General features: G+C 42.8%; 1 protein-coding gene across 1 annotated transcript; it reads right to left on the reverse strand.

Annotated features, from left to right (window-relative positions):
• Window positions 1–1168: 1168 nt before the first annotated feature.
• Window positions 1169–23930, reverse strand: LOC120850031. The gene is made up of 5 exons (XM_040222365.1): window positions 23820–23930; window positions 11392–11543; window positions 11239–11303; window positions 10332–10421; window positions 1169–1305 (listed from the first exon to the last, which is right to left on the reverse strand). The coding sequence occupies exons 1-5, from the start codon at window positions 23913–23915 to the stop codon at window positions 1169–1171; spliced, it is 540 nt and encodes a 179-aa protein (XP_040078299.1). The 5' UTR covers window positions 23916–23930.
• Between the last annotated feature and the right edge of the window lie 673 nt (window positions 23931–24603).

Consider the following 24603-nt stretch of genomic DNA (forward strand, 5'->3'; position numbering starts at 1 on the left):
ACCAGGTGACCCGTATGCGTGTATTGGAAACCGGTATAAGCATATTCGTTGACTGTTTGTGAATACTGGTGGCCGTTAGGGGCCCGTATATACCGGTATAAAGACGTACACCCTTTGGTCTGAAGGATTATCATAAATACGTCAAAATAAACCAAAATACGTGAAGGAACGATCAGAACACGTGCTTCGTCTTAAGGACACATGCTAAGGAAAAAAACTTTTTTTTTAAACAGCTTAGATGAAAAAAGGATATCATAAAATGATTTTACAACAAAGAAAAAATATTTTTAGAGCTATATTTACGGCGCTATAGGAATTTGTAGTTGGCGCCCGCGAGAGCCGCCGCTGCTCACGTGGTAGGCCTGTGCGCCGCCGTGCTGCGTCGCCGCCGTTGCGAAGTCACGTGGCCGTCGCACGCTGAGCATTGTACGACGCCACTTCAACACGTTTCTCCACGCCGCCGTCGCCGCCGCCGCACAAGTTCGTCTGCTTCGGGGCGCCGCCGCCGTCATCTCACCGGCGCACAGGTCTATCAAGTCTGCTTGCGCCTTTTCAGGAGTTTCGTTTGGGCTCTAAAAGTTACCTCTAAATCTTAGTTTTTTGTTATACTGAAGCAAAGATGAATAAGCTACGTTTAGAGGCCATAGGAAGCTTCTGAAAGAGCGCAAGCACCACGTGATAAAGACCAGTCACGTGATAAATAAGGGCCACTTTTCCGCGGCGCCCGCGGGCGCCAACTACAAATTCACATACCGCCGTTAATATAACTCTAAGTTTTTTTGCTAGCTGTAAAACCGTTCTATGACATCCTTTTTCATCTAAGCTGTTTCAAAAAAATGATTTTTTCCTTTGTATGTGTCCTTTAAGCGTTTTTTTTATCACAAATATTTAGTGGGGTAGGATACATCCTAGGTAATGGGTGTTCCAGATTTCTGAAACTTTTTATGACAATTTGGGTATCACAGCTATGCAAGAACAACTGAAATATGACTGCAAAACATATCAAGCAGCTATAACGCAGTACTGTACAATTTCGTAGCTTCGAAAATTGGCGGTGTTCAAAGATGTGATTTAAAAGAGAAAAAAAGGTTTCTGCAAAAAACAAACAAACAAACTTGTTTATGATATGAACATTCAAGTTTCCGGGCCCTTCAGCGTTCATTTAATTTTACAACTCGCTCTTCGGGTAAGGGCAGTCATCAATCGTATAGTTGAACACCGGACCTTTGCAGTGCTCTTCGAATTTTCTCAGGCATCTTCTTGGAAGATCAATAATGCACTCTTTTTTCACCATCAGGTGACAGACTGAAAAATAAAATCACCTTTAAATATAACATTGAACATTTGTCCATCAACTATTTTCACTTTATGCTTTGTTCAATACTGCGCTCAAACAAAACGCGAAATGAATCTTTCGTTTATATATCCAGGATTTCAACATACAGAACCACTTCAGCACGCGGGTGTATTTATGAAAACGCAATTGTCCAAATTCAAAAACCTTTGAGGTCACGTGTCCCCATCTCCCGCTAAAGAATAAACAAAATCGTTATTAACTCATTTCTTTCAAAGCAAATCATAAAACCACCTTGAAGGGATACTATAGCTAAATTCGAAGCTCACAAAACAAGGCTGCAGCAATCGACGGGAAGCTGCAGAACCCAAAAACATCACTGATACACTGATGTCTCTAACGGATAACCCTATTTCGGGAAAATGGATGGCGCGATTGAACAGTGCCGACGAGCCCAACGAGACATTCCCTTCCCCTTCTTTTCAATTCCTCGAGATAGTTAACCGAAGCCAGGTGGACAAAAGCGAGGCCGCTTTGCCTCATGTTCAAATGTTTCACGAAGACTGTGACATCATAGTGCTCGCTTGATTGAGCCCATTTCCAAAACTAAGGCCGTCCGTTTGAAATATCGAAGTATGAGTGTGGTTTCGGAGTTTGTAGGGACCCGTACAATGCTTCGGCGGCCTAATTTTTTTAAATAAAATTTCCAGTTCAGCATCTTTTGATGGTAGTGCTGGGGAGATGTGCTTCAAAAGGTAGAGCCGTATACAGATACTGAGATACAGGCATTTTATGGAATAAACACGAATATTGAGGTACATTTCTTTTAACGCAATAAGATACCACTGAAATACTTCGGAAATAAGGGGAAAAAAGTACCTTGGAATACGAATATTGATACATAAGAAGATACATTATTTCCCCAACGTGGCGCTTGCAGATGGTGGTCGCGTTCAGGCCACTGTTTACGTTATATTGGGGTTTTGTTGCAGGACCCCCACGCCAAAAAGGTGGTTTTCAGTTTATTAAAAAAGCATAAGACATATAATTTTCAACAACAAACGTAACGAAGCGTTTGAACCTAGCAGAGTGTCTAGATAAAACGTTACGGTGTAAAGAAACTTCGCTAGTGAGATACAAATACATTTTTTCAAATGTATCTCCATATAGAAATACACTTACATGAAATTATCGATAATATACTATAGCGATCTATTTGTTTCGTGCTCCTGCCATGCCCTAATCTATGTCAACCATTTCGTCGTTATTTATGTTACGGTGTTTTATCCCGGTGTGTAAAGCACTAGCATTTTATTATCTGCTTGTTTATTCTTTGTTTAGTAGAAACAAAACACCTTAAATATTTTATGGTGATACTTCGATTGAATCGCAAAAAAGTTGAATAATATACAGGCCAATAAACATAAATATTGAGAAAAACAGGTATTCCGTAGTGTATGCCTTACATAAGTTCCCGCATTAACGACAGACAAATTACTCCTATGTCATAGATGTTATCAGTACATAGCTGAACAAAGCTACTTACATCTGGAACGCAGACATTTGAGGCAAAAAGGCTTTTTCTTTATATGTACTCTTTTTAGTTGTAGGTGTCGGTCTCTTAAAATTTGCTTAAACAGTGGTCACCAAAAGTAACCTCAAGACACAAACGGGATCTAATTTCATGCAAGATCTATTATGGCGACGGTGAAGAACTGCTCCATCGGGTAAATGTCAAGGAACAGCCCGAGTGGGGCAGGCCGTTTGCTGGATCGTGGACACAACAAACATTTTGAAGGCCACCCAGTTTATACTTATCACCTCCTTTTCGTATGAAGGTACATGAATGGCGTTCCAAAGGAAGTGTTTAAATGATGCAATTAGTGAACACTCGATATTTCGACGGTATGAGGAAGAATCTTACGATGGGCCACCTGAACAAAGCTAACCACGCAGAAAACACACCATTCCAACTGCTGGACTAGAAGCTGTGTAATGCTTCTCCTTTTCTTTTTCGTTTTGCGAGGGATTGATAATTTATTTTTACTCTTATCACGTAATTCATGTTTGCTTTTTCCTTTTCTTTAGGTCGGTTTTCTATATTTTTCCTGGATTTTGGCAGTTGCGCATTCTTTTTCAGGGGTGAGGCTGCCGAATTTTTCTTTCTTTTACCCTTGCCCGGACACGGTAGCTCCCCGCAGGAAGGCTTACTCCTGGTGGTAGAGCGTAACTGAAGGGCACTAGCTCATTTTTCCCCGTTGTCCTTGGCTGCAAGGATAAAAGGAAAATCGCATCCCGGACAACCTTGCTCTGTTGTCTCCTGACCAGCAGTGATTTCGGCATTGAGCGAGCGGCCACCCCTGCTCGCGAAATGATCTCGCCCCCCCCCCCAATTTAGTGCTGTATCACGCAGTAGTTCTTAGAATGCCACCAGAGTAGAGCTCCCATGAGATAAGACAAGGAGCCGGTGTCCCGAATACATTTTATGAGCAATGTAAGATATTTTGAATGCAATGTTTCATTTCAGTTTAGCACTTATGTATAGCTATGCTTCTATTCACAGTCACACATAGCTAAGTCCGTGCGGAGTCTACGCTACGAGCCAATATGACCAATCAAACGTCAAAAGCGCAACGTTATGGTATTCTTTATGGCTCCCTATGTGTTTTATGATCGCTTAACCATGTAATATATAGAGACGGTCTAGTAACTTGCGAGTAAAGTATTGTGCACGTGATTGTATCTATTCATGCGTTTGAGTGCGCTCGTACGTATGATGAAACAAAGCACAGATGATATGAAACATTAACATTTCTCTATAGCTACCAGAACTAACAAGCAATTATAAAACATTGTAGCGAATGTCTTGTAATTAATTTATTATTTACGTACTTATTTAGCGGAAATGCAACGTTCCAGATACAAAACTACAAATAACAAAAGCAGAGATGAATATAAGTAAACTGTTATTGTAAGGGGTGGTCGTTCAGTTACATATAATATGCTAGGAATAATAAAACATTCATTGTTAGGGTAACTTTTAATTTTTCAATTTCGTGAATAGAGCACTTAGCACTTTAAGTCCCACAGCGACATCGTTGGGAGCCCTCCGCGGGCCTAACACGCACTCACTACCTTTAGATAACCGAACGCACCTGCCACCTTTTGGAGAAAAACAAACCGTGGGAAACTAATCTCTCGGAGCACGAGAAATTGAAAGAGGACCAAAACCAAGGCGAGGAACATCACATTCGGAACTATCGTGGGCTAGAAGGTCAGAGCAGTCTCGCGACTCGTGCTACCGAACGCCGCTCAAACTAAGTAGGGGAAGCAGAACCAACTTCGCCTCCCAGGACTATTTTCCATTTCAAGCTAAGTTGGACCGCAGCCGATGCTGCGACTACATGGAGCCCATCAGGCAGCGGCAAAAGTACATCATCACGGTGCTAGTCGCCTTAGTCGTTGTTATAACAAATTAAAGCCAATCACGCCGTGTAGTAGCGCCGGGATCTTGCACATGTTTGTGCGTGATTCGTTTAGCCGCTGATAGGCAAACCAACTAAATCAACGAACGCCATGACAATGCACTTTTGGCGCTCCATGATTGGCTCCTTTAGTTCGAAGTGTCGTCTCAGGTCGGTGTTCGGGTGCAAAGGAGTATAGACGAGTTGACGACGCGATCGTATTTTTGCGTTGTTCAGCAGAAGTCAAGGGTGCTCTAGTAACCAGCTTTGCGTTTGCCCTTGGACAAGCTGATTTCCACCCTTATGAGTGCGAACGTTCTTAGCGTGTACATCGACAGGAGCGCCACTTTGCACAGTGACCTCCATTTCAACCATTCCGCTGGAGTATAGGAGCTGATCTTGTTCAATTAAGAATGACACTCCATTATGCTGGCCGAATTGCGGACAACTTTCATCCGTGCGCTCGTCACACCCCACTTTCTAGCCCACTATGCCTGGGTGAAGTGTGCAGAGCCGGCTGTGGAACAGTCAGAAAACGGCGCCATGTGTCTTCGCCGGCAACACATCCGCAATATCCAGTACAGCACAGCATTGTATTCCTATGACAGGTGCAGTCAAGGAGCTCAGTCTGTCTATGGTGGAAAAAGCGGTGGAAAAACTGCATTGTGACGTCGCAAGGTGGGAGGAGCCTAATCTCCATCACCAACAAACTACATCGGAAGAGAACTGCACCGTGACATGTCCGGTGACATCGCCGAACTGTGGCGATTGAGTTGAAACTCCATCAATTTTTTTCTCCCTACAGGGAATATTCGAGAATCGCGGAACTCGGTAGTGAAGGGTTCTAGAAACCAATACTCTTAAGGATTCCGAACCTATAGCTCAGAGCAATTTAATTAAACTATTGTTTTACAACTTTGTCACATGAAATATTTAGTTTACTTAAATTACATAAAACTATTAGCATTAGCTGCAGCCCTTTACGTTGAGCAGGGTCATGGCCGACAACACAAAGAAGCGCAACTAAAGTCGTCGCGTGTCGGTCCACCAGATTAGCCTTCTGATCGGCCTTTTGATAGAAACCCAAGCTTTAGTGAGGGCCGTCCCTGACGGTCCTCTGACCAAGCCTGAGTGAGACGAGTTTTGGGACAGAGTTGTGAACGAGCTAAACGCCCAAGGACCATCCATCAAAACGCGAGCCGAATGGAAGGTTCACTGAAATACTCGTGTGTGCCTCGCCCGAGCACGGGATTTGGATAGAGCGTGTGCTGCTCGGCCGTGTACCACTACTGCGTGGTGAACGTTAAAAAACCCCGTCTAGCAGTCGTACTGCACTGGCTATAATTGCGCATCTACAGTGGGTAGCACTGTCGCCATGTTCAGGCAGACTAACCTCCAGCTGTATAAACGACTAACGACAAATCTGACTTTTCGACTTTGTTGGACTGCGTTAGTGTAACTTCTCTCGTGCTGCACGAGAAAAAAAAAACTTTCTTCGGGGGTTAAATTTTCGGAGAAGTAGGGAATAAAAAAGAAGAAAAAGAATATTTTCTTCAAGTGGGGTTCGTAGTGAAAGAGAAGAGAAAAGAAAATTAGTTATTAGTTCCACGGTTTGTATGGTCTTTTCTTTATGTGTATGTTGATTCTAGTTCAGCTGGCTTTAATTGAAGTAACTGCTTTAAAATGAAGTATTTCTTTCCCTCTCTACCTGGAGTATGAACAAACTAGCTCAACTTAAGCCTATTACCGTTGCTTGGCACGGTAACAGGCTTACGCAACACAGTCGTGGTAAACTGTGTAAGAGTATTTAGAATATTTATCGATCACGTCGCTAAACTTGCATTAATCGAAGAACTTCCTTTTCGTGAGCCCCTTCTCTGCTTGAGTTTGCTGGAAACACAGCCATTTCGATCCGAGGCAATCGATGATAGCGTTGGTGACATCAACAAGTGCGCGACTCAGAGAGCACTGGTAAACACCAATGTTTTCGTCCCTCCTGACGGTTCGCTGCAAGCCGCCGGCAGCGTAGAAGCGTAGAGCCTCGAGGACTTGTTGTTCGACCGTCAGCACACGAAGCCCTTCATGACACCGCCGGAGCTTTCCGCGAAGCTGGTCGCACAGCCAGCGAGTCAGCCGGTGTTTGTCCAGAAACCTCGCATCGCTCGTCTCGAAAGCATCGCGGTGATCTCTAAAAACTCGATCCGCGGGCGAACCCAACAGTATAGACGCAAATGTTAGGGCCACTATCTTTTACGATGCAGAACGATCTCCGGCTTCGTCTCGACCACTCAGTTAACTGCATCGTCAAAGTGCATTGGATGACATTTTGACGTCCGAGTCAACTGCATCGTTTTAGGAGCATAACTCAAACTCCATAGGAAAAAACTACATTTCAACATCATGTCACATGACCCGAGAGAATCGCCAATCAGTGCTCGATGCAGTTTTCTACATCATTTAGTTAGCCTTCCAACATACATAGACTGTTGAAAACAACGCGAGATGGGAAAGAATTGCTGCCAACTTGCTGTGTGCCACGGCTGTAAGGGTCCTTGGCACGAGCATAGCGAGACCGCTTGGGCCGGGACGAGGCTAGTGGCCCTGCCGGTGAGTGCGCTCACATTGCTCGAAAAGTATTGTTAATGTATAGGGAAATATAGAACGACATCCAGAGAAAGGAACTAGCCGAAGGTAAGTGAGGAGGAAAGATGGTAAAATTTATACATAAATTAACCTGGGACAGGGAAGGAATAGAAAGACACATTACAGGAAGTGACAGCACACAGCGTCTTGGGACACACCTAAGAATTTATTGAAGACAGAACCCTTTTTTAGGGACAGGGTGCCTAAGTCGAAGCCGGATAATTTTTTACACGATCACATCTACAGCGCTTTTACATGGAAACACTAAAAGCCCTTTCTTATAAGGAGCAGGCCCGGAAACCAGCAAGAGACCTTGATCTTACACTAGTATCCCTCGCATTTTTCTCGTCGCAACACAGCATGCACAAAAAAACAAATTATTTATTCATTTATTTATCAACACGGTTTCCTCTAACCAAGTCGGCTACAGGACTAGAAGAAAAATCCGCAATTACAAGTTGTAACAATAGACTTCGTACACTTTCTGAGAACATTCAAGCGCAAAATGATCGGCAGACACTGAAAGTTAAAGTTCCATACGCGCTAAACTCTCCAGCTTTTTTCTCAAAGGCAATAATATTATTGTTCTGTTCATAATATCACATTGCAGCTCGTTCCGTTTTTTTTGCAGTTTTAACAACAAAATAATATTTATACGTATCATTATTTACACATTTCATTTCAAAGGTTTTATTGTTTATCAACCGCATAGACGGAGTTATTAAGCATGGTAGCAGATGTAGGGAAGTGTCAATTTTGAGCAGTCGTCGATAAAACTGAAAAGAAATTGAAGGTACACTTGCAAAGCGAATTTGGCTTCCTTGTCTTAGACAATTGAGGGGACACTGAAACAGGTTCCTGTAGAATTAATACTATAGTCACACTTACTACTGGTTTAACCTGATTAGATTCTCTCCTTACAATTCTAGTGCAGTTTCATTCCAGAAAATTTTTGTTGTACTCTTCTAAATGTTTTAAATCTCTTCATAAGGCGACTTCCACGAACGCCCTCTCGTTTGTTTGGAACATTTTAACGTTTATGCAGCGGCCAGCCTGATTGATGTACGACAAATTCCAGGCCAAATGGATGACACATAACACTTTCTATGCACTGAATGACAGGATATGCGTGCTTTGTTGCGCAACATTGCTGAATACCGTAGCAAGACGTCAGCCTACTACCTAAGACGAAAGTCAGTAAAAAAAAAAAAAAAACTCGAGGTACACCTAAGCAATTATGAGTTGTAAATGCGAAAGCATGTACGTCATTCTTCCACTCCCTTATTTCGTCTGCAGCATATTTGTGTCGACGGCAGGGCGCGCCCTCTTCTCGCCGCTCTGACGTTGGACGTTTCGTGTTAGCGGCGCGCTGACGGACACGCAGCGCAACGGGGTGGCGGTGACTTGAACTGACGCGCAGCAGCCAATGGAAGCCTCGTCAACGCTTGCCAGCCAATGGGACCGAAGCCGAAATTCATCAGCTTTACTCCGCTCCCTTGGGATCGGGGAAACCAGGTGCCGTTTGGCTAGGCTTTTCGCGTGGCTTCATAACTGGGAGCTGGCTGGAGAAAGGATTTAAGGCGCCGTTTGGCGCAGCTTCAAAGCTGATGATGTCGGCTCGCTCCATGATACAGTTAATGCTATCGCATTAAAAATATTCTTACACGAAAGCGCGACAAAAGAGCCTTCATATTGTGAAGAATTACATAGAAGATTGAAAGGCACACCCAACTGTCTGGTTTTTTTTTACACTTCTATCCATAAGTTAAATAGAAGGTTCATCCCAAGGCAGAAAAGAAGCTCAGAGCATTCCCCTGAAGGAAGCAACCTCGAAAACAAAGAATGATTTTGTATCTTTATAGACTCAAACTTTTCTCCGGTGATCTAGAAGGCCGTGTAAAAAAGCACTGTGATCCTTCCGCTAAGTGCACGACCGGTGTTGAGTATGCGACATACCTTTGGCACGCGGATTTTTCCTCATTGGGTAGTCTGGCAGCGGCAAAAACGATAGAATTTCAGAACGCAAGCGGGCGGTTTTATCGAAGTTAGCATAATTCAGAGATCGTTAAGTATTAAACAGAGTGCCAACAATTGCTCTCCTGAATATAACTGCATCATGATTGTAAGCGGAGAATCAGATCCGTTGGAACGTGTCGCAAAAGAGTTGATTAGTATCCATCTGCAAAACCTGTGTTGGTATTTACTTCGTTGTCTCAGTCAAACAAGTCAGGTATTTCAGGTATACAATGTATTCTGCATGTGTGGTTATGCTGTGTTGCGACGAGAAATATTGCAGGGGGGGGGGAGGAGAGGTTTGTGTACTATCAAGGTGACTTGTTGGGTTCCGGGAATGCACCCTGTGGTTGTTTGTGGGGGAGAGGGATTTTACTGTTTGTCTTCAAGAGTGTTGCGAAGATGACATTGTAAATAATTTTTCGTCGATGACTGAGGTGTTCAGTCTTCATAAATGGGATCAGTCATCAATAAAGACTTATATGTGTTTGAGTGCGTTGTGTGTTGTCCCATACATGTATGTGTATTTCTTCTTTCTTCCTAGTCCCAGGTTATGTTTCCATGAGGAAATCACTGTTTAGTGAATTTCCAGGATTTCGCACGCAGAACAAAAGTCTGAGAATGCGTCCCGTTTGCTTAATGTGGGCGACGTACCGTGCTTTCTGTTGCGTGGGTGGAGGCAATTTGAGAACCATGCACTTTTTTTTATATTCCGCACTAACTTTAGTGCTAAATTGTAGCAGTAAAACGAAATTCGTAATTTTTAAGTACTTAATAAATTGTACGCAGATCATATTTTTGTTCGAGCTAATCAGTTGCATGAAGCAATGCAGAGTAAACACAGAAAAGTTAGTTGGTGCAAATGTTTCGAACAGTCAACCTAGGCAATTGTGCTCAAGTTAGTTTTTGGCACCCACCTTTAGTATATCTGGGGTTCTGTATTACCATACACGACTTCATATCGGAAAATAATATCTCGCGTGAAGTCGTTGGTGGATATGATTTTCCTGTTAAAAAGTGAATGAAATATGGTCAGACACATATACTCATCAAAGTATTTTAAGAAAGCAAGATTTTTTTTTCTTTATTTGCAAACAACCCGAATTGCGAGCAACGTGTGATTATTTTCTTGTAGTGATTGCTGCGGCATTTTAAGCGTTGCTCTTAATCCTAACCGGAGACGACGGGCGATAAAACAAAATCGCCCACGTCTCAAACGCAGCGTTTCGGGTAATAGTATACCTAATCTTAACAGCTCAACTCTTTATTGTACTTGTCTTTTTTTTGGAAGCGTACCGGCAGTTTCGTTATTTGTATATTGGAGCGCAGCTCTACTTTCGAGGTTAGGACAAAACCTTAGACTGCATAGTAGATTAAAATGATATTGATGAAACATATTATATTTAACCTATCCTGGCAAGACGGAAGCCGGGACGTCGAATTCGGGCCTATATTCAAAAAAACATACAAGGTATTACTAGAACGCACTTGTTGAAAAAAAACATTAGTGCGATGTAAAAACACAAAAACATACCAGTGTTTTCACAAGTAGAACGAACTGGGGGAGCAACCACCAGCAGAGGTGCTTAAATAGCCATTGAATACGAAATTTAATGATCGCTCTTAACATCGGCAAATTTACCCTAATTCGGTGTCGACATAGCTATAAAAACTACGCGATTGCCTACAAACTCAGTGAATAAGTAAAACGAAGTGAACTCATAAGCAAATATACATCTCATTAAAAAAAAACGAACTCTATTTCTTATGAGACTTTCACCTAGATTTAGAAAATGAGGTCTTATAGGAAATATTTCGGCTTACCTCGATGGGTGCCCATATGAATTGTGTAGTTGGTCACCTGTTTCACATAGTACGGTTGATAATGGCTGCAAATTAAACAGGTTAAATCTCCGATTTGTTTGTAACATACGAATTATACAGATTTTCGATGTTATAAATGCATTTTGTACTCACAAATGGCCGTCCATGTAGAGGAAAAAAAAAGCATATTTTCCGAAAGTTTTGTTTCGTTTTGACCAATTGTAGAACTCTTGATAACCACAGGTTAAATTAGCATAATTTAAAAGTGACTGAAGCATGTACGTTTCAGGTAGCTTCTTCATAACCTGCAAAAGTATTTACATATTTTGTACAAAATTTGAAATCATGTCAATTTAAGCACCTGAAGAAACTGTAAAATGAACTAGCTCTTTTTTTCCATTATATTCCAGATCAAATCCTGTAGCCACACTGCGGCCGAATTTGGAAGAAGGCGAAAGTGGTGATACCGCCGTGCGTCGTCTGTTACGGGTGCGCTTTCATAAGCAGGGATCTCGACGACGCAAGCCCGTTTCCGTCTGAACTGAGCGCTCCTCATTAAACGTTTCTTGTTTCTATGGCCCTTTTTTTCTAAGGACGGTTGTGTTGTACCGTTTCACGTGCATGAAAATTCAGCAAGGCGATTAATATTAAGTCGGAAGCTTCCCTAATCGTAGTGTTGTGGCTTTTATACAACCGCTGGTCTCTTATATGTTTATTATCTCGCACAAACCATTCCCTTTATAAAACATTCAATTTTGGTTAGAGCTGTAGTTTGACTGAAAATTTATCCGTCTGATCGCTGCCCTTCTATGGACTCATCAGTCGATGAATCCGTTAGTTGTTTGTTGACCGTTTATGTTGCATGAATAACGTTAAAAATATTTGTTTTTTTACTATTTTGTTATGCCATAAACGGATTATATCATTCCCATTTTAAACTTCATTTTGTAACGCCTGCAGAAACATCAACAATGAAAGCCTCTTAAAGACAAGTCATTTCTAAGTTATTATTTTAACGGTATAATAACCCTCAATGACAATCACAAGCAGGCTGAAGTGGTTTATATGTGTACTAAACCAAATAAACACGTAAAAAACATTAAAGCCCGCATTTTATTTTACTTTTTCCTTATCTTCTCCAGCGCAAAATTTCGATTAAACGGCAAAACAAAAAAAAACAAAAAAGCATCGTAATTAAAGCATCACTTGAATAGTCGAAGGTAATTTGATGAACTGCCCAGTCTCGATATGGGTTGGCTGAGGCGGGAGGGAGATCGCAATTGCGGGGAGTCGCTAGCCCTCATTAGTAAGAGAGCATCGCTGCGGCAGATGCTGTGTCGTACTGCGGGTCGTTTGTTGAAGTTGCAGACTCTGCTATGTTAGAGTAGAAGATTATTTAACCAGAAATATATAATAGTAGCCTCTTGGCATCTGCGGCCTTCACCGAGGAAATTGAAGCGTGTGAACTCACATTACCGAGAAAAGCATCAAATAACATGCACGCTACTGCGTTGCTCGGTTACACCCGTTTGTTCCACTCGCGGCAGATATATCAGAAGAGTTTGTTTCACTTGTTTCAGTTTTCCTGCCAACGAACAGTTTACGGATCGTAACTAGAGGAGGCAGTTTATCCTCATCACAACGTAGTTGATTTTTTTCGACTCCGAGAAACTTAGCCACACCATGGCCAAATAAAGAGAAAACTTGGCTGCAGCAGGACTGCATAGCACGGTAATTTTAATACAGCCCCAACTTTTCTTAACGCTAAATATTTATATACATGTAAAAGGTAAAATTAAAAAAAATAAGAAAAAAAACAACAAAAAACATAGAACTTACAATATCATAACCCAGAGTACACATATTATGTTATCCGGGTTAGAATTCATTGTTTTGTTCAATTCCCACGATGATGAACAGATGCATCTCTTTTAAAAGAAACAAATATTTAATATAAATAGTGCAGTTCCCCCGGAGGCAGGCATCCGTCGCGGTGATCCATGCTTCCTAACGTCTGCCTAGAGCAGACGACAGATCCACACGCGTGATTACTTAGAATTAGGCCATATGCTGGCAACACGATTCGATCTTCTCAGAAGCACCGAACCGTAGCGCAGCCTTTTTACTTAAAATTGCCTTTTTACCGATATTAGCCAAAAAAATAAATAAACGAGAGAATCTACACTGTCTCGCGGCCGAACGTGGAGAGCCTTTGGGGCGGCCATGATTCTATCCCCGCTCCCTGGAACGTTCAGCCTTTCTACTTTCGTGAAAACGGAAGACCAGCGGAGCTGTACTCGAAACACTGCCGCAACGCGCACGCGCCCGGTTCGCGATTGTTCTCGTCCGACACGTCGCCGATCGTGGATACGTCTTCGGCAAACCAGAGTCGGTCGCACACGGCGCACGTGACGCCAAAAGGGTTCCCCACGAACTCCCTCCGGAACCTCGCCGTCGCTCCGTGGAACTGTTCGGCCGGCGTTTAGCGCACTTGTCGCCGGACTTCGCGCTTGCGCTTCGCCTCCCTCGCATGATCGTCGTGCGTGGCGTTTGCCCGCCGGCGCCCTTTGCATCGCTGGTTCTGTTCTCGGCGGCGACTTTCCAGTCAAAACTTCAGCTTGGGCGAGTTGGTGATTCATGATACTGCTTCACAGAGCAGAAGTTCAGACACACCTAAAAGTAATTTCACGCATACGCAGCGCTGCGTAAGTGTTCTTCCTGTGTATGCGTGGAATTACTTTTAAGTGTGTCGCATCTTGTGCGCTGTGAAGCAGTCAAGCGATGTGCTCTTTTTTGGCACGGGAATCTGAAGTGCTGGACGCAGTGGAAGTCGAGGCGACAGCGGCTTTGCTTCGGTTGCGGACCCATTCGCGCTGCTGCGTACGTCGCCGCTCCTTCCGCAGCCTGTCTTCTTTCCCCGGAAGAGCGCGCGGTCGACCCATCCTGAGCCCAAACCAAAACTGATAAGAACGTAGGAAACAGCGCACAACATAGACGAGGACGGAGAAACACACGTGAGCAGAGCTGCGCTCGTTACGACTGCTTCTTCTTTGTCGTCGTCTGTTTTTCTTGCTGTTTCCTACGATGAATTCCCATCAACGCGCCCAACTATACATTCTTCTATAATAGCTGGAAAGGATGCCGCCATCTTTGAGCGACGGCGGTAACCAGACTAGTGTTGTGCTTGCCGCCGTCGCTTATAGTTTGAGGTAGCTCTTCAGGTAGGCTTGTGTCGACATGCATTTGATACCGCACACGATCCTGGGGAACCTAGCCCTTAACAGGTCCGCAGTAAAAGAACACGTACCGCAGCATTCCTTTTTTAAAGCGAAAGCTTTAAGGAGCTCGTTTCGCAGAAAAACCGACATGGGCGTCGGTGTCGGTGGAACGGGAAGATCCTTCATAATGAAGGTAAATAGAAAGGTGCAACCGAGCTGCACAATAATGAAGAAAATAATCAATGGATAAGAGGAAGAAGGATGACGAAGGAGAAACACAAATATCCAAGCACAGCTGGGAGACTTTTGTGCAACCGAAAAAAATCCACATGGCCGTGGTATCAAACGTTTGCATTCAATTACATGATCATTCATAACCTTAAAAATGCAAGCCGTTCAAACTTGATGGTAGACTGGTGGCAGCTGATGAAACCCGTTAGCTCTACTCACGTCTAGCTCCTGATTAGCTCAGTTGGTAGAGCGCTCCACTGGAAATGGAGAGGTCCCTCATTCGGTATCAGAACCTGGCGGACTGTTTTTTCGCACGCGCACCAGTCGCCTAAATGTTTTTGGAGATTTGTGTTTGTCATTTATCCCCTTTGCTCCCCTTCTCTGTGGATATTCGAATGGTCTCTTGGACAGCGTGTGCAATAATATCTACACAAAACTAAAGTGTAAAGCATCGGGTACAAGAGGAACCCGGAAGACAAAAGCTAAACAAAAGATCGCAATAGTACCCAACATCTATGGAATAACACACAGATTAAAAGATAGCTGCGACACAGGATCCGTTAAGGTTGTGTGCTCTGCAGCAAACAAAGCATATTCAATCTTGCGTAAGGTAAACCAGGAAATTAACCACATGAAAACCCTGCAACATTTCACACAGGACACGATATTCCTCATGTGGAAAGGGTGTTGTATATCATATTCCCTTATCGTGTGGAAAGTGTTACATTGGGCTAACTGGCACATGTATTAATGACAGGATAAGATAACACGCAGCATCTTTAAAAGGCCCAACCACAGGTCATCTACCAACCCATTGCCGCAAATGTGAATGCAGTGCCAAGTTCAGCATCGTCGCAAAACACAAGAAGCAGTATTTCAAGTTGAACATATGGGAAGACGTCTGCCTGGCTGGACTAAATGTTATAAATAAAGAACAAACGCCAACCAAGCCCTAAAAGGTCGTAGGGGTCCTTCGATCCTTTAGTTGGCGTCTGCTCTATAATTATGAAACCCAGTATGTACGAGGGATGATCAAGGCCATGGCCATAGAAGAAGGCGAAGCAGCGTCAGTCAGCGAATCTTCGATCAACTTCAATACCAAAAAATATATATATTTACGGTGTTTTATGTTTCGGTGAAGAGCGGGTGATTCAACGTTAAGTTAAGCTAGGTTATGCGATAGAAGTTGTGTTTTTTGTTTTGTCTTTTAACAAAAAGAAAGGAAAAAGTACAAAGCCAAGGGTCAAAAAGAGGAAGAAGTATTACACCACGTTGGTAGTCCAGCGGCATGTCTGACCCTCTTTCCCTTTACATTCTTTTCTCTTCAATTCAGCTGGCCCTAGTATAGTTCGCCCTATTATAGAGGAAAAGCCGTCGGCAGCGCCGGATATTTCCCCCTCGCGGTACGAGCGTAAACTAAAAGAGCGACACAGCGTCGACACATCAGCAGACTTCGACGTCACAATATTGTAAACGAGGGGGATCGGTGGCCGAGTCGACTAGCGCGCACCAGCTCGGAGCAGCTGGAGCGAAAGTTCGTGCTGTAGAACCCAGGATCCTTGGTTCAAATCCCACCCCTGCCCGTTTTGATCTGGAGGAGCATTGCACCGGCGTGCGGTCGTGTATCACTACTGCGTGGTGCACGTTAAAGACCCCAGGCTAGCGGTTGTACTGCACTGGCTACATTTCTCATCTACAGCAGAGAGAAACGTGGCCATTTGAGGCAGGCCAAGTTCTAGGTTGTACAAACATACACACAACATAATTTAAAATTGGAAAGGACATTTAAAGCGTGAAATAAAAGTGTTCAATTTTGCAGGAGCAATGACCGCAAATACGGAATTGCCTCTGGTTTGAAACGCGCGTTCTTTTATTCTACCGTTGAATAAGGACGTGACGAAAAACTCAAACATGCCAAGTTTTCAGTCACCAAGAGTTACACCTTTCTACCATAGTGACGCTAAAACAACTTAAATAGACCATTTGCAAAATTACAAAAGCATCAAGGGGAACGCAGGGATTGGTGTTCCACGCGCTGCACACGCACGACTTTCCCGTGTAACATATTCGAAGTAAACAACCAAAATAAAGCGTCGACAAACGCGCGTGCAAAATGCCATATGTTTTAGGTGTTTTCTTTAGGAAAGTTGCTACTGCTGAGGCCAGGACGTGCGGCGCGTGGAACACCAATCCCTGCATTCTCCTTGATGCTTGCGAAATATAGCAATAGGTCTATTGGTGGAGTCACATTTATAGAGCTCCCGACCACCACTAGGCGCTGTTTCGCGGTTTGTGATTGGCCACGAGATGCTACCCTATTCAGACGAATGAATGGTCAAACTGTCCTACTTAAAGGCTCTGGCACGAACAAGCTGAACTAAAGCTCGTTTCTTTTGAATTGTTACGCAAGTATCTGACGAATCGGGCACAGTTTGTAGTAATTAATATTACAGATTTTGACACTGAATGTACACTATATGGTGTTCCACAAGGACCCACGTTGGGACCTCTTTCGTTTCTTTTATATATTACGAATATTGTATCCATCCCTCACACTTCATGTGTTGTTCTCTGCGCGGATGACTCGAATTTGTTTTGCCTAATTGAAACAAATTAAGAGCCCTTCCTTCCCGTGAAGAGGGAAGTCCAGCGGAGCTGGCCAATCCCATCTAGAAGACAAGGCCTGCGCACGACATTTGGTTAGTATATCCCCGACCGGCCCAAAGCGCGCGAACAGCCCGAAGCTTGGCGAGAGTAGGGGCCGCGTCCCAACTACGTTTCATTCACTGGAAGCCACAGCTCTGCGCGCGACTGCTAAGAGCGAGCTGACCGAGCTCCCTGTTCATTTGCAACCTGCATGCGAACACTCCCTCGGCCAGGAGCGCGAGCAACCACGCGCTCCTGGCTTTGAGAGGTGCATTTCTAGCGCGAGCGCTCGTTCCGCGGAAGTACGCTTCAAAGCAGCGACCCGGAGTACAAACAGCGCCCTCAGAAATGGTGTCCAGTGCCCCTCGCACAGCAGTAAGGCATTTTCACTCATGCATTTGACATTCCACCTGAGTGTCCAACTTCATCGTAGTCTCTAACAACTGGCACTCGGCGTGAGCATGATTTTCGTTATATTCTACACAAACCACTGAAGCAGACGATGTCGCAGAAGATGTAGCGAACGATGGTGCTCATCCGGGCTAGCTAGGGGGCGCTCAGGGGATATACTAGTGCTGACATTTAGAGGAGGAAACGTGAAGGCCTCGTGTTCTAGGTTTTATTGATCTGCCACTCTGGTGGGATATGCTATGTCGGGCTGAGAGCAGCGGCAACGGCGATAAAGGCTGGCGGTGTGCTCATTCTCGCTTCTGGGCGCGCCGACGCTCCTGGTACTCCCACTGCTACTCTTCGGAAGGTACAACACGGGTGAGAGCCATGTGAAACTGAAGTCCAACTGATAAGGACAGTGGCACGATCTTCGGCAGGTGGCCGCCGAAGAGCGCGCGGCATTGCGCAATGTCAAGGGAAGATAGACAACGCGCGTGGAGAAGGCGCGCGCGTGCGGTGCTGGCGTCTGCATCATTAACCGCACAAAATTGTCGGTCTACGCGTTGTCTGACCCCGGACACGGTCTGCCGGAATCGAGCCATAGGCAGCTTCGCTGTAAAATCTTGTGGGTGTCCACTTCAGCCACCGTCCGATCAAGCCCCGCCTCGACCGCCCCGGAGGACAACACACAACGCAATGTACGGAAGATCTAATGTGTCGCAGTTGAACGACCTGGAGGCAGCGCCTTTTCCTTTACCGTTCCGTCGCCGACCATCCCCGAGCTCGCTGACCGAGCTCTGCTTCGTGCCGTCCTGTTCCTCTCACTTGAGCCCCGCAGGCCCATTTCTGATCCCGTCGTGGCCACGATCCCCACAATATTATATCTGATTTTTGACATAAATATATTTAAAATATATGTCCAAATGGCGTGATGCCAATCAGCGCCTTGTAAATTTTATGTTTTTATTTTGATATCTTTATTTAGTTATACATACTGCCAGCCGTGAGCCCAGTGCACGAGTGGTACATATTAATAACACAGGGTCATGTAATTTATACACGCTTAAAGTTTACAACCTTTATTGTAAACGAAATCGCATAAGTACAGTTTACAGTACATTTAGGAAGGTTATTCCAAAGATCTATGCATCTGACATGAAAAAAGAGTGCTTAAAATTATCTGTTCTGTACCAACGTGGTTTTCCATTTTGATTGTGTTGCGTTCTCCTCGGCATAGTTTCAAAGAGGAAAATATATTTTCAAGCGTCTATCCTGTAGTGCCCTTGGATTATATATATAACAAAAGAGTTTCATTCTACTAATGTCCATGTTGTATTTTATGCTGGTTAAAGTTTCTCGGGCCATGAGTTAGGAGACAGAATGTGTTGATCTTTAACTATCATAAATAAATCAAACGGCTTTGTTTTGAATTGTCTCTAGAATATAGATGTTTTGACCGGTGAATCGTTCCCACGCAGGGCTCGGATATTCAATAGTTGGCAGGATCAAAGATTTCTAAGCAGCTAATTCAACTTCCCGAACTCGCATATCCCAACTTTCTTCTAAGTATCCAGATTTTTTGTTAAATGCTTCCTAAAAATACCTGCTGAACATGGAAGTTCCAGCTTAAGTGTAATGTGAGGGTGATTGCTAAATACGTATACTCAGTTACTTTATTAGGTGGAACACCTTCAACACTATATTTATACGCTAGCGTTGTTTGTTGCGTGTTACGTTCATACAGTCTTCTTCCTATTTACATCCATCTGCCACCGATCATACCACGTCGCTATCTTGCGCAAATGTGTGTGCAGTCTTTGCTGGTCATCTATAGAATAGATATCATAATAAATTAGCGTGTCATCCGCGAAGTGGTTTGAAAGTTATCATGGAATCGAAACCGTGACCGATGTCAAGGATATTAAAAATCAAAAGAAGGATACCAAGCACTGAGCCCTGGGGAACACGGGATACTACTGGCAATGAGTCAGCTGTTACTTTGTTTAAAGAAACCAACTTTTCTTGATCTGATAAATATGCTTCTAACCAATTTATAATCTGGTTGTTCTTTAGAATCTAAACAAGCATGCATAATCTGACGCTCGATTGAAAGCTCTCGTGAAATATAAAAATACGACATCCCTCTGCTCTCCCTTGTCTGTGTTAATGCTAAGGTCATGGAAGAACTCTTTTAGCTGCGTAGTAGTAGAAAATCCCCGTTCGAAGTCATATTAATTTTTACCCAGGATGTAAATACTCCCTATGTAGTTCATCAACTAGTTAACTGTTTTATGCTCCAAAGTTTTACAGCGTGTGCTGGTAAGTGACGTTGGTCTGTAATAGACGTTTTTTTCCAAAATTGAGTGCAAACTGGTGGCTTAAATGGCGGTTCAACTTTTGCCGTTCTAATGGCGGCAATGAACCTGCAGCCTGCAGTATTTAATCTTGCACCGTCAGTTTCGCAAGTCAACCGTAAACGAGAATGTGCTCATCACTGTACAGTTCTTCTCGATCATCTCTTTCAGAGTCGATGGCCAGAAAAAATGGAACCAGTCAGAACGAAGTGCCAACCCAGATAGAAATAAGTCTTAATGAACTTCCGTACATCGAAGAGATTTGAAGTCAATTCTGGGCTACTAACAGACTAACTGGGCCCAAGTTATAAAAATGAACGCTACAACTCTTGCATTGACTTCCCGCTTCGTAACATGCAAATGTCTCGATTGCGTAGGCCTCGAATCCTCAGCTTAGACGTATCTTCAACGTGTTCCTTTATCAATAAGCAGAAGGCCGCCATTAGTACGGTAGACGTGTTATTTTTTAGATGATGATGATAGTGGTCAAAGTGGCCAGTCTGAATTTCGCAAAAAAGACTTTTACCTACATTTGTTTTATCGCGCAGTTGAAATAGGCGGAATCAATGTTCCGCATTTGCAGTTACGAAGGACCTGACCTTTGCTAAGTGAGACGCTGAACACTATCTCGAGATGATGGGAACGCTACTCTGCATATCTTCTTAAGAACATATATGGCATCTCGTCTTGTCCTGCGGACTTTTTATCCTCAATATGAAGTAACAAGTAAAAACAGGCCTTTCATATTTATTTTATATTTTCTACGGCAGGGTAACTTTCAGAAACATGGAAAACGGGAAGGTAGCCATCATTCCGTGTAAACACAGATTGATAATATAGATTAAATTATAAAGCAATCAGACCTATATCTGTTATGATAAAATAGTTTTCTACAGTGCTAGTCACTGTTCGTTTCGATTGAGATAAATGCCGCCAAAATTAGTCGGGAGATCTCATATATATATATATATATATATATATATATATATATATATATATATATATATATATATATATGGGCAAAAGTGATGTGCGCAGACACAGCACCCGTAGGATGAAAAGAGTAAAATTCTAATTTAATGGCGAAAAAAGTCACGCAAGAAAAAAGGGTGAAGTGCCCCCGTCCTGAAGAAGGCAGTGCCACTGCCGAAACGTCGACGGACGTCAGGCCCTTTTCTTATTTTTATCCATTTTTTTATTTTCAATTTTTTATTTTATTTTTCATTTAACAATTTATTTTTGTAAGTTCTTGTGTGTTAAATTTGACTTTTACTCCGTCCTGTTTAGAAGTTTCTTTCCCGCGCAATTAGCGTTCTTGTGCCTAGTCTTCATTATTCCCGTAAACCAATAAAACTTTTTTTCGGCACTTCACCCTTTTTTCTTGCGTGACTTTTTTCGCCATTAAATTAGAATTTTACTCTTTTCATCCTACTGCTGCTGTGTCTGCGCACATCACTTTTGCCCATATATGAACGGAAGCATTTGTCAACATTCGGCACTCTTTATATATATATATATATATATGGACAGCTGGCACTTAGTACGTCTAGTTTTAGACTACTAGAATGAATTGGCACTTCCTCTCGCCTCTCAGACGTCTCCTTCTTTCATAGCTGTCGCCGCTTTCTTCTCAAACTATGTCTCAGGCAAACAATATCAACGAAACAAAATCTATTGTTTCATTCTTCAAATAATAAAACCACTAATCTTACTAGCTTGATGATATTTCAGTCACAATCATTGAAATGGATTTCTGATTACAGGTATTTAGGGGTACAGTTTCATGAAAGCGTTGGGTGGACGTTCCATTTAAGTCGCCTGAAACGTAGTATCGCAAAATCTGTATGTATACAAAAGAGGTTTTTAAAATTACTTTCTTTGTAGCTAAAACGTCAGCTTTATTTCGCTAATGTTCATTCGCGACTACATTATTACTTTTGTTCGGGATTGCATATAAATCTAATATTACAAGTCTGAACCTAAGGTAGGAAAAAGGCGTGCGGTTTGTTCAGAACTTACAGAGTTTTGATCATGCTTTTTCCTAGTTTGAACCAAAATGCGTACTGAATGTTCAGGATTTATAAACCCAGCAAAAGTCAAAATTTAATTTTGAAAAAATTAGGCGACACTTTATTATTGTTTCTCCTCATATATTGTGCTACACACTACAATTTTAAACAGGCATTTTTTAGAATCTATTACCAGAAAACAGCTATACATTTGTCAAATTCCCAACCTCCCGAACGTTTATTCTGACATATTTGATATATTGGAACTTACATCCTTCTGCAGACCTTCAGGAAACAATCGAAAATATATTTCGTAAATCATGTTTATTGGCTTCTAATGAGGTTTATTGGCATCAATCGCATTTATTTCAAAGTTTTGTTGTTGCGTATAACTATAGTGTATTTTCAGTTTTTATGTTGTATTTGTGTTGCTCTGTCACCTTAAATGGAGAGAGCTCATGCGGTGACCTCACAAACTCCTAAGATCACTACGAAAATAACATCACACACCACTAAAACTGGAGATTCCTAAACTGATTATATTCTCCTGCCAAAGACTATGACGACTTATTTACAGCATTTCCGTGTTTGGTAATCGTGATTGATTTCTTCAACAGCTGATTGTGGTCACTTTTTTTGTTAATAATGAGGTTGTTTATTTCCACAATGGTACGACATTATTACACGCCTAAAGGTGCTTAGAGACTTCCGAGTACTACTTTCTGTTTTTGAAATATCGTTTCTGTTCCGCCAAGCTTATAATAAATGTAACTTTTTGTTTGACCTTTGTAGCATATCCCACATTTAAATGGGATCTTGTAGACTGCACCGGAAACAAATGTGAGATATTTGTCCCTGTGTTTTGTCATGTCACCTCTTTTAGCCGAAACGAATGGAGTAAAATGTTCGAAGTTAAGATTTGTGCAAAAAGCCATGCGTAAACCAAACTTACCGCCGATTAATTTTAAGGGCGATACCTTGTGAAAAAAACGATATAGCTACCAACTTTTTTGATCGGGATTTTTTTTTTTTTTTTGACTTTCGTGCCCGATGAAACGTTCAAAAGCTGTTTGGACAGGAAATTCCAAGGGCATCTTGCAGCCTTAAACTGGGAAACCATAATCTGAATGGATGTTTCAATCAAGCGGAAATAAGACTTTTGGAGCTTGTCGCTATACTTTTGCCAGATTGTTAGTTCGTGGGATTTATCACGACTAAGAACGCCTTCGTTTTGTATTGTTACGCATTGCCAACTATGGGTGGTGTATCCTTTTCGTTGCCTCAGTCTGAGTGTGACGATTTTGTTTCACACTCGGGCGTAACACTTCTCGCATAAAATACCGCCCGAAAACAGACTTTGTGTTTGAATTTATCGTCGCAGTGATGCGGCTGCGGTGAATTTAGCGGCAACCTGCGACGCGAAATTTCCTCTAGAAAGTGAGTCTTCGAACGGCATACATGTGCACATATGAACCTTCATGTACTGCGGTGCAAGCTACTACAAAAACTCTGTGCTCATTACGCCGCTATAAACGGGTTACAGTCATGTCTCGTTAATATGAACCGCGTTAATGTTGGTAGTTCGCTATGTGTGCACCATTCTCAGGGACAATCTGGAAAACTGCGTGCATTGTCTCGTTATTATGGACAACTCACATAATGGACGAGTTTTTGGGGGAACAGAGGCGTCCACATTAACGAAACATCACCGTACATGTATGGCATTTTCTTACCTCGTTGGCATCAGGATAATCTCCTCCGCTCTCTTTAGGTAAAATAGTATCGCCGTGAGATAAGAGCAGTATTCCCAAGAAGAAGAGGACAATCATTGCCTCTTCAGGTTCAAATATACAGATACGTTCCAACAAGGTATATACCTGGGTATAGTGCTCGGTGTTTATAACAATACAATTCCTAAGGCAAGATCTGTTATTTTTTTAGTGAAGCCGTCAGTCAGCTGCTAAAGCACAATAGCTATTGTTCACGTAATAAAAAAAATATTCTCACACCTGACTTGCGTGGAAAACGTTTTTTTTCTGTTTAAAGGGCGAATGCGATCCCCAGGGTATACGTATACCAGAAACATGCAGTTACAAATTGCGCCTGTTAAGCTCTAAGTTTCAAAAATCTTCACGAAAAGAAAATGCGTATAACCCTAGGCATATTTTAAGCAGGCACCGCCGGAGTCTATGAACTTCTGTCGGAAGGTTATAGTCGTTGCTGAAATATTACTTTAGTTTTTGTAACCATGAGTATAAAGCGGGTTCACACTGTGGCGCAGCTCTGTCATTTTGTTTGCGGCTGACGACACGAGCGGACGCAGAGTGGGCCGTGTGCGAGCTGCAATAACGGACAACACCGGCCGTAGTGATTCTGTACCTTTCGTGCCCAAGGACTATCCAATGGTCCTACCTCTCTTGCCAGCAGCTGATGCGAGGAAACGTTCGATTGTTCCGCATGACGATATCACAGGATGACCGTAACGTGTCGAGCGTTTTCGGCGTCCGCTCAATCAGG

Source organism: Ixodes scapularis, unplaced genomic scaffold (assembly GCF_016920785.2).
Source record: "Ixodes scapularis isolate PalLabHiFi unplaced genomic scaffold, ASM1692078v2 PGA_scaffold12__126_contigs__length_90152505, whole genome shotgun sequence".
NCBI lineage: Eukaryota > Metazoa > Arthropoda > Arachnida > Ixodida > Ixodidae > Ixodes > Ixodes scapularis.